The sequence below is a fragment of the Gossypium hirsutum genome, chromosome D08, assembly GCF_007990345.1.
Source record: "Gossypium hirsutum isolate 1008001.06 chromosome D08, Gossypium_hirsutum_v2.1, whole genome shotgun sequence".
Taxonomy (NCBI): Eukaryota; Viridiplantae; Streptophyta; class Magnoliopsida; order Malvales; family Malvaceae; genus Gossypium; species Gossypium hirsutum.
In genome coordinates, this window is record NC_053444.1 from 29,755,851 (window position 1) to 29,768,887 (window position 13,037).

The 13,037-nt window shown below is 33.3% G+C and overlaps 2 protein-coding genes and 1 pseudogene across 2 annotated transcripts; 2 read left to right on the forward strand and 1 right to left on the reverse strand.

Moving 5' to 3' along the window:
* The first annotated feature begins 861 nt into the window (after positions 1–861).
* Positions 862–1,251, forward strand: LOC121220321 (uncharacterized mitochondrial protein AtMg00820-like). Its single transcript, XM_041099996.1, has one exon. The coding sequence runs from the start codon at positions 862–864 to the stop codon at positions 1,249–1,251; it is 390 nt and encodes a 129-aa protein (XP_040955930.1).
* A 5,641-nt stretch (positions 1,252–6,892) lies between these two features.
* LOC107904812 (non-specific lipid transfer protein GPI-anchored 10) lies at positions 6,893–7,812 on the reverse strand. Its single transcript, XM_016831306.2, has 3 exons — positions 7,424–7,812; positions 7,266–7,337; positions 6,893–7,149 (listed from the first exon to the last, which is right to left on the reverse strand). Exons 1-3 carry the CDS (start codon positions 7,761–7,763, stop codon positions 6,983–6,985), a joined length of 579 nt encoding a protein of 192 aa, XP_016686795.2. The 5' UTR covers positions 7,764–7,812; the 3' UTR covers positions 6,893–6,982.
* Positions 7,813–10,527: 2,715 nt separating this feature from the next.
* On the forward strand, positions 10,528–12,592 carry LOC107904819 (uncharacterized; annotated as a pseudogene).
* The last annotated feature ends 445 nt before the right edge of the window (positions 12,593–13,037 follow it).

Sequence of the window (13,037 nt, forward strand, 5' to 3'; positions counted from 1 at the left end):
AAGAATGATGATGTTTGTGAGGTATGTCAGGTAGGAAAACAAGCAAGACTGTCGTTTCCTACCAACAAGGCCTGGAGAACCTTAGAGAAATTACAGCTGGTGCACACTGATGTGTGTAGCCCAATGAAGACTGAATCACTCAATGGTAACAGGTACTTCATTCTTTTCATTAATGATTGTACCAGATATTACTGGATTTTCTTCTTGAAATATAAGTCTGAGGTAGCTCAAGTATTTTTGAAGTTCAAAGATGCAGTTGAAATAGAAACAGGATGCAAGCTGAAGTCTATAAGATCAGACAATAGGACTGAGTACACCTCAGCTCAGTTTCAAGCTGTTTGCAATGATACAGGTATCAAACATCAACTAACCAATGTTTATACACCTCAGCGAAATGGGGTTAGTGAAAGGAAAAATAGAAGTTTGATGGATATGGCCAGGTGTCTTCTGTTTGAGAAACATTTGCCCAATACCATGTGAGCTGAAGTAGTTAACATTGCTGTTTACATTCAGAACAAGCTACCAGACAAGGCATTGGACCATAAGACTCCATTTAAGGCCTAGTTCAGATTTAAACCATCATTGGCTCATATGAAAGTCTTTGGCTGCATGTGTTATGCACAAATACCAATTGTGAAGAGAGACAAGTTGTCAAAAAGGGCCCAACTTGGTATTTTCGTAGGCTACAACTCAGTCAAGAAAGGTTATAGGATCTTGGATCCTTCAATAAATAAGATCCAAGTGAGCAGAGATGTGGTCTTTGATGAAAAAGGATGTTGGAATTGGGAAAGAAATGAGCCAGAGGTTATTTCTAAAGAGCTAATGGCTGATCAGTCTGAACCCGATTAGATTGGTCCTGAAATGGACATTGATGATATGTCAGTCAGGGGCACAAGACTCTTGGATGAGATTTATAAGAGAGCACATGTTGCCATAGTGGAACCAAGCAGTTTTGAAGAAACTGAGGCTGATGAAGGATGGAAGCAAGCCATGGTTAAAGAAATCAACATGATTCAAAAGAATCAAACATGGGAGTTGGTTGAAAGGCCTGCTAATAGGAATATCATTGGTGTAAAATGGGTCTATCGAGCCAAACAAAATGCTGATGGCAATTTAAACAAGTTGAAAGCTAAACTAGTTGTCAAGGGCTTTAGCCAAAGATATGGCCTAGACTACATGGAGACTTTTGCACCAGTAGCCAGGCTCGATACAGTCAAGTTGTTAGTTGCTTTGGTTGCACAAAAGCAGTAGACCATTCATCAGTTAGATGTGAAGTCTACATTTCTTAATGGCTTCCTGGAAGAAGAAATCTACATTGACCAGCCTCAAAGATTTGTTGTATCTGGTAAGGAGCACATGGTGTACATGCTTAAAAAGGCCTTCTATGGTTTAAAGCAAGCTCCTAGAGCCTGGTATGCTCGAATTGACAGCTATTTGGTCAGTTTGGGATTTGAGAGAAGTGTTAGTAAGCCAACACTATATGTCAAAAAGAATGAAGTTGAAACACAGCTCATTTTGTCCCTTTATGTAGATGATCTCTTGGTGACAGGAGGAGACAAGATTATGTTGGCTAATTTCAAAACCAAAATGAAGAACATCTTTGAAATGTCTGACTTAGGTAGAATGAACTACTTCCTTGGAATGGAGGTGATGCAAACCAAAAATGGAATTTTTCTTAGTCAAAAAGCCTTTGCTATGAAGATCTTAAACAAGTTCTCTATGCAGAACTGTAAGCCAACTAGCACACCTATGGTTGTTGGTATAAAACTATCGAGCTAAGGAAATCGTGATCTTGTCTGTGAATCTATGTACAAAATTCTTGTTGGTAGCTTGTTATATTTGACAGCAACCAGGCCTGATATCATGTTTGCTGTTAGTATGTTATCAAGGTTTATGAATTGCTGTAATGAGCAGCATTTTCAAGCAGCAAAGAGAGTGCTAAGGTACATCAAAGGCACTTTGGCCATGGTGTGTTATTCAACAAAGCTGAAAGTTTGAAATTGATAGGCTATACTGACAGTGACTGGGCTGGTTCGAGTGATGATATGAAAAGCACTTTTGGATATGCTTTTACCCTTGGCTTAGGCATGTTTTGTTGGAGCTCGATGAAGCAAAATCTTGTCGCACAGTCAACAACAAAAGCTGAATATGTTGCTGCTGCTAGAGCTATAAATCAAGCCATATGGCTTAGGAAAATCCTAGTTGATTTGAACCAACATCAAGAAAGAGCAACAGAGATTTATTGTGATTACAAATCTGCTGTTGCAATTGCAAAGAATCTTATTTTCCATGGTAGAATGAAGCATTTTAGCATCAAGCTACATGTGATAAGGGAAATGAAGCAAGCTCATGAGGTAAAGCTGGTTCATTGCAATTCAGAAGAGCAAATTGCAGAAATTTTCACAAAGGCTCTTAATGTGTCAAGATTTATAAAATTAAGGAAGCAGCTAGGTGTTACAAGCATGGAAACTAAGGAGGAGTGTTGAAGTTAGTTCCCATGCAACGCAAGCAGCAGCAATCGTGGCCATGCAGCTCAAATGGATCAAAGAAGTAACACATGCAACTCGTGACAAGTAGGCAGCAGCTGGAGCTTATGAATGCTATCCAAATTCAACTTATTTTGTTGCTTTAAGTTTATAGTTTGTAACTTAGTTCTTTTAGGACTTAGTTGGTAAATCTTTTGATGTAATTCTTGATGTTGATTGACTGAACATTCAGCAAAGCAACTTGTGCAAGCTAGTTTAGCAATTTTCACAGCACGTTTGGTTCGTTGTAATGGAATAGAGGCGTAATGGAATAGAGGCGTAATAGCAATTCAATTGTTTGGTTGAATGTAATGGAATAGAGGCGTAATAGTATTCTTGTGTTTGGTTGAATGGAATGGAGGTGTAATAGCATAAGGGAAAAAAACTAAAATGACTAGAATACCCTTAGCAGATTTTTTTTTAAGTTGATGATTATTGTTTTGTTATAAAATTTTAATAAGATTATTAAAAAATATAATATAAATATTTTTATCATATTTTAACATAATTATTATTAAATATAATTTAATAAAAATATATATAATTTAATAAAATTCTTAATATAATTATTCTTATATGAATTTACTAAAATCATGATATATAATAATATCAAGAAATATATAACTTACTTTATTAATTTTAAACCTCAATACATATTTAATGTGCTAAAATATCATTAATGAAACAAATAATTTAATTATTCTACAATTAAAAAAATATTAGAAGTAATAAATAACTTAAGAATTAAATTTCCATAAACATAAATATTCATATATTTAAGAATTAAACTGAGAGGTTCGTCCATGTGAGATGGCTATGACGGAGGATCTAATAGATCTCGCATTAATTTCGAAAGAGGACATTAATATACATGGTTCTGTAGCTTGTTTATTTGCTCATCTTTGTTGCCCAGTGAAATCTTAAACTATCACCTACAGCTAGATTCAGATCATCCATAATTTCAACTATCAAACCATCACATTATGCGCAGATGAAAGTGACACAGCTTAATACTAGCTTGAGAAGCTGATTCATTCATTATTTGCAAATTACTCAGAAGTGGTTCAATTGTTTAGTTTATATATAGATACGAGTCTCCACAACATAAACAAGAATAATACCTAAAGTTGAAATGCAAATCTTAGCACAAACTCTTGGCCAACAAATCAAGAAAACATTTAACAAAAAGGTACCTGCTTTATTAGGCAAACAAATACGAGAAAAACACATTGCAATGTTGGAATTGAAAAGAGAAATGAAACAAATATTGAGATTTCGAAAAAGTACTTTACTCCAGAGGTGTCAAGCAAATATACCAAAAATAATATAAGCCAGAAAGTTTAGAAGATAATACTCAAGAGGTTTATATAAAAGTTAACAAGTGGAAAAAAACAGAAGGATTAAAATCATACCCGATGCCCCTACTACTACCTCCCCAATCAAAATCAAACACAAGAAAAGAAAAGAAAATCAAAATCAAAAACTAGAATTGGTTCACTAGAAAAATGTTGGTTTTGCTACTGCTCGGGGTATGAGGATGTCCTGCAGAGATGCTTTGAGTCCAAATTGGGTGACAGTTGTGATGACCAGTGCTTGTCTTTGGGAACACTTTCAGTTTCAAGAGCCTGCTGACCAAGCCAATAAGGTACTTCCTCCCCATGTGGCCATTCAGCAACAGATGAACCTTGAAGGAGAAAACCAAGCTCGGTGTATGATGATTGTTAAAAGGTATTAAAGGAAACCTTGAAAAGTGTCAGATGATGATTATTGATCATGATAGTAATGTGTCATCGTGGAACACATTAAGCAAAGGAAGGGACCGAATTCTTTAGCATTTGATATTTATTCAACTTCATCCCCTGATATCTTATTTTATCAGCATTGATACCAAGTATAACATATAAAGAGCTATAAGAAACAAAACCAAAAATGATTGGACCTCAAAAACATAAATTAAGTAATGAGATAAACAAATTCACCTTCTCTAGATCCCCGATCACCAACAATCCCTGAGCCTCTTGGTCCATTGATGGTTGTGTTAAACTAATTTAGCCCCACATATAAGAAGACAATACATTATTAGTTAACAAATGAAATTAGAAGCTAACCCTTAGGACAGGAAAAGATCTTTTGAGTATACCACTATTTCTAAAATATAGTAAATCATGTAGTGGACTTACCTTTGAAAATGTACTGGAAAGATCATCAATTTCTGATAAGGGTCTCAAAACTTCACCCTGAAAATATGAAGAGAAATTAGACCAAGCATCAAGCATATGAAATATTCTACTAAAATCAAATATGAGATGAATGATCTTGAAAATTAGTTAGTTACATGTGCCAAAAGTATAACCTAAAGTGATGAACTCTTGATTAGAACAAGAAATTTTAACTGCATTAGAAACCATTTTAAGATTTCTATTCCAGGGATACAAGGAAGAACAACTCCTCAAGAAGAAAGGGACAGTCTTCTATATATTGCAACAGGGGTTGAGTTTTTGTCTAAAACTTCTGCACGATGGGTATAAAACATCCCACAAACTTATTCCATCAAGGAGGCTTCATATATAACTAGAATTTGTAAACTCAAATATCCTTATCCTTCTGAGGAAAGAGGTGTTGTGAGAAAATTTTCAGGTTGAAGGTGCAAGGGAATTCACATAATTCCAGGTCTTTCCCTCAACAAAAGGAACAGATAAATAAAGCACATGAGAAATCCCTGAGAAAAGCTCCCTAATACCTTCTCAACATATTTTCTCTGGGAAGCGATAGCATATGAGAAACAACAAATGTTACTTCAAGAAGCACCTAAGTACAAGTAACACAATTTCCAAAACAGATGCAGGATAACCAAGCCACTACGTCACGGCAGCTTGTACAATATAACTTTCTCAGAAAGAAGTACACAAGAGCTAATTTCTCATTGTGAAGAGTCACAAAGAGAAGTAAATTAGTTTCAGAAAACAGCCCAACCAAGATGCTTACACTGTCAACTTATAAATAACATTGCCTCAAGGTTTGTAAAGTCTTGCAGAGATGTTTAAGACAATGTATAATATGAGCTACTGCAAAATTTATAAATAAAATCAAAATCAAAATCGATTCTATAGAAAAGAAAAGAAAAGAAAAATAGGGAAAAAATTTGGAAGAAAAGCAGAAATCTGGAGAAAAGAAAATGGAGAAAAGAAAAGAAATGTGAGAAGAAAAGAAGCGTACCGTACCAAAAGAAGAAGTAGAAATCTGGAAGGAAAAAATTGAGAAATGTCGGGAGAGGATGAGGGAAAAGAAATTACCTGTGCAAGGAAGCGTGGGAGAATTGGAGCGTTGAGGACGAGGGCAGAAAACGGAAGAGAAAAAAGGGAAAGACGCGGAATGGGAATCGGCGCTGAGGGGGCGTAATGCCTATTACGCGCAATCAATGTAATGGGGGAGTAACCGATTCGGCGCGGAATGGGAAAACAGCGAACCAAACGCCGGAATAGGTGGGCAATGTATTAAGTGGTGTTAGGTAAGTGTTTAGGTAGCATTTTGACTTGTAAGCTCAACTTATGATTGATATATGTAATGGAAACTTGCCAATACTTTGTTAATGAAAAAATCAGTTTGTTTTCATTCATATACTCTCCATTTTTCCTTTGCTTTCAATTCTGTTCTCTACAAAAGGAAATTTTCTGCTTTGTTTCTTCTCCAAGTCACGAGGCTTGCTGATTAAGCTAAAGCTAAATCAGCTTGCCATTGATTTATTTGATGAATGATGAGAAGAATTCTTTTCATTTTTTTGGGTTTATATTGTAATGATACTGGAAAATTCTAACCTGTTGTACATGTAAAATATGTTTGTTCCTTGGTTTCTGCACTTTATCTAAAATTTGGTTCGAGACTGATTGATGATTCTTCAAGCTGACGTCTCTATGTTGTCAGTTAATTGCATGTGGGATTGCTGTCGTGGCTACTTATAACGAAGGGGCCACAGATTTTAAAGAGACTCCAGCATACAAAGAGTCTGTACAGTCTCGAGAGCTTTTAGAAGAACCCGATGTCTCAAATTCAGATGTATTTGAATCAAACCCTACTGAAGTTGCACCCAGTTTGGAATAGTTGCTGTAATATTATACTTGGGATGATAAACAAATCACTTGAATTTATTACGGGCTTTTCCTGGATTTGTAATCTAATGCATGTAATATATAACTTTATAATTTGAGATAAATATCATACGTTAAAGTTGACAGTTGCTTCCATCTGCTTTTTAAAGCTTAATAGGCTTGATTTTTGGTTTAATTATATTATTATATGAATTTATAGAGATTGCCACAATGGTTTGGTTGTGCTTGGATGAAACAAACATTAACCATTGCAAGCATATGTATCATTCCCAAATAGATAAACTTTGTTCCAATAAATAACTTGCTCAAAACTATAAATACACCTAAGAAACAACACTTTGTTAACCAGAGTCAATAGTATGGAAGCGCGAATCTTGAACACAGAATAACAGCAGCAGCCACCATTGCTAAGAGGCCTTGTGCCTTCAATCTTCCAGCCTTGCTCCGGCCAAACCCTAACCCCATGATGCTTGGTCTTGGTGCCACTGGAACATTTGGGTTCCCCATGGGAGAAGAAGCTGGGGAAACAAGCAAAACTTTAACTTATAATATGATGATGATCCATTTAATAGAAAATTTATTCACCCTTCCGGTCTTAAAAAGAAAGGCAAGCCTTTTAAACTAATTTGATTACCTGCGACAGAAGAGTTATGATTTGTCCCTAGAGAAACTTGAGAACCAGATGAACCCGGAGGGGAAGGCAACCCTTAAAGAAAATATCAAACCAATTAATCAGATATCGAAAAGCCGGCGTGAATGCAAGATAATTAATTCAGAAGATCTGAATTGTACCTGAGCAAGAAGAGCTGTTAGCTTGGAGCTTGCAAAGAACAGGTAACTGCTGTGCAAGAGTCCTGTTTATGGGAAAAGCAATTAAAGTGGTGTCATTGAGGAGGAGACAAAGACAACCAGGCTGCAGTCCATAGAGCTGATTGAGATTGTCACAGCAGGACTGCGCTGGTCTCGGAGCATTGCCTTGCACAAATGGTGCACATGGCATGAGAGCCACCAGACGTGGGCTACAGTCGGATACGGTTGGTCCTGGGGTGATAGGGTCCTGAGAAAGGGAAGTGGGAAGACTGGCAACCAAGAGCAGCAGCATGAGAATAGGTGTAAAGGCAAGAGCAGCCATGGTGTAAGCTGTGTAAAGTTTCTTGGTTTGTGTAGAAACTAGGGTTCACCAGGTAACTATTTAAGATGTAAACACATGGTTTGAGTGTGAGTAGTTTACATGCATGGTGTGTGTTATTCTAACATGCACATGTTGTCTCCCTCTCCCTGTGCGATAAATCTGTTCTCTTCAACTCAAATTATATGACACCTCTATTTAGAAGTTCATGCTGTTTATATTTGGTCTTAAAAAAGAAATTTGCACGATTTGGAATTTTTTTATTCATTTTCTCAAAGCAGATCTTGAATTCTCTACTATTATTAAACACTACTGAATAATAGATATTTTGAAAATTTTTGGAAAATATATCATTTCAAAATACTAGAATTTCTTATTATTTTGTTTGAATAATAAAAATTAGGTTAAAAAAACAATTATAAGAGAAAAATAATTATATTAAAAACAAATAATATAATAGATTTAATATGGATATCATTAGATTTGTAAACATATATAAATATTATAAATAATACAAAATATATAGTAGAATTAAATAAATTATATTTTAAAGTTAACGTTTTTTTATTTTACTATGGGACCACATATTTAAATAAAAGGAATTTTGAAATATCATATTTTTAGGTAGAATTTGAATAAAGAATTTGAGTTACTCAAAATTTCTTTAGTTTTGTTTTTAAATTTTTTTATTATATTTATCTAAATTCTAAGGCTGGATTTGGATACGGAATTTTAAAATTCCAAGATTTTTAAAACTTTTTAGTATTTTAAAACCATCATTTTAAAATATTAGTTTTTGTTTCTATTTTGTTTGAATAAATAAATTTTTTTAAATTAGGTTAATGAACTTTAATAAGTTAAAAATAATAATTATATTAAAAACAAATAATATAAAAGATGTAATATGGATATCATTATATTTGTAAAAATATATAAATATTTTAAATAATATAAAATTCAAAAAATATATATTGGAATTAAATAAAAATTATATTTTAAAGTTAAATGTTTTTTTATTTTACTATGGGACCACACATTTAAATATAATGGATTTTGAGAAATCACCTCTTTTAAGTGAAATTTGAATAAGAAAATTGAGTTACTCCAAGTTCCTTTTGAATTTTTTTAAAATTAATTTTCTATTATTTTTTCCAAACAAGTAAATCTATCTTTTAAATTTTAAAAACCTTTTCAGAAATAAAAATTCTCTTCCAAATCTCTTATCCAGTCCAAATACACTCTAAAAATATTATTAAATCCTTACAATTCAATTAGAAACTAAAACCCATTTTATTTTAAAAATTAAATGTATTAAGAGTATTTTTATTTTTATACAAAACATGTAAATAAAATAAATTAAACAATCCCTTAACAAAAACTACCTCTAAAAAAAGGCTCAATTAAAGCCTACAGCTTTATTCAAGATTTGAACCAAACCATTTTTCCTTCTTTGATATTTAATTCAGTTTAAGGTTGTGAAAAGTTCTTAAATCTTTTTTAAAAAAAGTAATTAAGTCGTTATTTTTTATTCAATTGGGTACTTTAACTTTAAAAATGCATCAAAAGGCTCTCAAACTATTTCCAAAAAAGTAATTAAGCCATTACTTTTTTTTTGCACTCAATTAAGTACTTGAACTTTTAAAATGAACGAAAAAGACCCTCAAAACTTTTTCAAAAAAAGTAATTAAACTCCTGCTTTATTTTTTTTTACTCAATTGAGTACTTGAACTGTTAAAATGCATTAAAAAAGTCATTTGCTTGTTAACTTTAATAGTTGACTATTAAAGTTAATTGCCCCTAATTTTTTGCAGTTAAAGACACCCCGTGTCACAATCATGACGTGACATGTTGCAAAAAATTATAAAAAAATATAAAAAATATTAAATTTTAATAAAAAATATTAAAAATTAGAAAAAAAGTTATAAAAATCATTTAAAATTTTATAAAAATACATCAAAAGGCCCTTTTAACCATTAACTTTAATCGTTGACCGTTAAAGTTAATGACACTTAGGGTCCGTTTGATTGTGGGATTTGGTTTTCCAGAAATTGTTTTCCGAATTTTCCGGCGTTTTTTGGTGGAAAATGAATTCTACAAGGAAAACCTTTTACAAACACTAAGGAAAATCACTTCCTTAGTTTTGGAAAATGTCTTACCGATTTTCCTTCCGTAAGACATTTTCCATTCCCTTCTCTACACTCTCATCGTCTTAGCTTCAAAAATTTCTTTGCAGACTTTCTTTAGAAAGGTATGTTTTCTATTTCCACTTTCATTTCTACTCATTTTCTGTGGCTTCTCCCATTCCAATCCATTCTTCATTTCAATTCCCTCAATCCTTCCCGCTCCGACCCTGTACCCAAATTCCAATCCATTCTTTATTCTCATTGAATTATTTCTATTGGTGAATTAATGCAATTTCTAGGCTTCTACGTGATGGGTTTGTAATTTTCTAAACCTCATAGCTTTTATGGGTTTCTTTTTGTTATTAATTTTTAGCTTTTAATTGTATTTCTCGGTGTTCTTAACTTTTCTTCCATTGGATTGTGGTTTCGTAGCTTATGGCTTTGTGGGGTTACGCTTGTTCTGTTTATAGAGTTTCTTCTATTGGATTGTCATTTCTAGGCTTTAAGCTTTCTTGGGGTTCTTGTTTTTAAGTCTATTGATGATGCAAATTCATGTTCAGTCCTCATTCGCACGCTTCATGTGCGGTCAAGGATATGATACCTAGATTCTTGAACTCAGAGGTGCTGGATTGAGTACACAAGGAATGTATTTTGGACAATATATAGACCCTTTAGATTCTATTTCTGAGAGGAAGGATTTTTATGGTAAGGGTACAGATTATAAGAGGTTTTCAGAAACAGAAAAAAGATATGCTTTTTCCAGTCAAATTATGGATTTAATTGAAAAGCTTGTAAATATAATTGAAGAAGCTGAAAGATCATCTCCAGCACGTGCTTTTGATATGCAAAATAGCATTTCTACAACACTAAAAGATATGCAGAAACAACTTGATCTTATTTCCAAGTATGATTGGGACTTTGTATCTTGAACAATATATAGGAGTGCTAAAATGTCTTGTTTTTATAAGGTTACGAAGGAAAGGATTCTGGATTGGCAGCAATCACTACGTTGGCATCATCATTGGACTATATGTCTTCTAGATCGTCACTCAAACTGCTTTTACCCCTGGCAAGTGTTATTGAAGCGAAATTGCTTAAGCATTGTTTCTCTGTGAAGTGTTATTATTTGCTTCTATATATATTGACAATAATCTGATGTTATTTCTCTTCGGTGAGTAGGCAGACCCTGCACAGGTCCTAAATGTTCCTGTTATTCCAATTGGAACATTGCTTGCTGCTACCCATCCTTTTGCAGCTAACCCTCCCTACCTCCTGTCTTGGTTGAGTCCTCAAATTTCTGCCCCGGACATGTTGCAGCCAAAGTTGTTTGAAAAGCTTGTTACGGAAAACTTCGATAAGAAAATATGCTTCACCTTTGGCTTCCAAGATAATGCACAAATGCTAAATGTAGACTCTGGCATTGATGCTTTTAACTGTCATATTATACGAATGCTTCAAAATGCTTTAAAAGTACAACGGTACACAAAAATTTGTAGGGTCTTTCAGTTTAGAAGGCACTGTTCCATGTGTTGATGATTCCTCTGCTATCGTTTTCATGTGCTTGTTAGCTTGTGTTGGATCCTACTTAAATAATTTTGTCCTATTTTTTGCCCCTTTCAACCTATTGAAGTTGCTCGTTCATGTCTTTCTCGTTGATACTTACATCCTTGACAAGTCTAGAATAATTTAAATGAGTCTTCAAATCTCCCTTTGACCTTGGCACAGTTAGATTTTATTTACTTCCTACTTTTTTGGACCATTTCATGAATGACAATTAAAGCATAATTTACAGAGACAGTGCCTGCCAAGCTTCTCTTGCAGCTAGCAACAGCCTTTGAGGAGGGAGGATTGTGTGACAAGAGTGGGACATTCTTTTACAAGAATCATCTCAGTAAAAGCAATGTCCCCGTCTTAGCAATTGCCGGAGACCAAGATCTAATATGTTCGCCTGATGCGGTATATGGTATGATGTAATTTATCCCTCCTGTCTAAATTGCATCTAGTTTTATTGTTCTGCTTTGCTTTGTTTTTCTCATTTAGTTTGTAATGGTATCAATGGAGCAGAAACAATGAAGCTTATTCTCGAGCCATTGGTCACATATAAAGTTTTTGGAGAACCAGGTGGTCCGCATTTTGCTCACTATGATATAGTGGGTGCCCAACGGGTAGATTTAATACTTTCATATTTGATGCAACATAATTAGCTTCTCCTAAATATTTACACTTCCTTTTGATGTAGGCCGTAGATCTAGTGTATCCTTGTATAATAGAATTTCTCAATCATCATGACACAGCTTGAAGTTGTTGAGACTTCTTCTTCATTCAAGCTTCATTTTGTATTTTTTTCCCCATGAAGGAAGGAGCTGACTTAAGAAGAATCTTCAAGCCAGTCTTGCCCTTTAAATTCTACATCAACTAGTACATATACATACATAAAAGGAGGTAAAGGATCAATACCATGCATGTAGTTGTATTGTTGTATTAAAGTTTGTTAATATGTACAGACATTTAGAAAAAGTAGTGTATGTTTATATGGTATACATATATCACTACTCTCTCTCTTAGACAACAATACTTCATCATTTGTAAATGGTTAACCATTAGAAATTTTGACTCTCACAAAACATTTGATGATCTTAAGAGAGATGTTCGATTACCATAAAGCTTATACTTCATTTTATAGAGAAAGGTTGAATTAATTGTGTCAAACTCCTAAGCTTTGATTTATTTTTTATCAAATTAATCACAAGTTTAGTCTACTGGGAATTTAATTATTGCTCAAGAATGATGTATTGTATGAAGTTTACTTCCCATTTAATAAATAATAAAATAAAAAGGTAAATTTTTAGCCATTTCTCTTTAGTTTTTTTCCAACTAATAAGAAAGCATTTTTTTTCAATTTATAACGATTAATATTGTAGCTTAATAATTGAGTATTATTATAAATAAATCATTGCAATATATGTAAAAAATAATTTAAAATATAAAAATTTATTAATATATATTAATATATGTAAAAACAACTTTTCCGGAAAATATTTTCAGGAAATCTGTCAAACAGCAGAAAATATTTTACACAGATTAAATCAAACACCGGAAAATATTTTCCAGTAAATCATTTTACAGAAAAGTAAAACATTTTTCAGAAATCATT

What these genes read in the sequence shown, in the direction of transcription:
- LOC121220321 (XM_041099996.1), top strand. Translation starts at nt 862, where the DNA reads ATGGACATTGATGATATGTCAGTCAGGGGCACAAGACTCTTGGATGAG.
- LOC107904812 (XM_016831306.2), bottom strand. Translation starts at nt 7,763, where the DNA reads ATGGCTGCTCTTGCCTTTACACCTATTCTCATGCTGCTGCTCTTGGTT. An exon ending in TAACAGCTCTTCTTGCTCAG is followed by an intron (nt 7,338 to 7,423) that starts GTACAATTCAGA and finishes ATTTTCTTTAAG; the next exon opens with GGTTGCCTTCCCCTCCGGGT. An exon ending in TCATAACTCTTCTGTCGCAG is followed by an intron (nt 7,150 to 7,265) that starts GTAATCAAATTA and finishes TTGTTTCCCCAG; the next exon opens with CTTCTTCTCCCATGGGGAAC.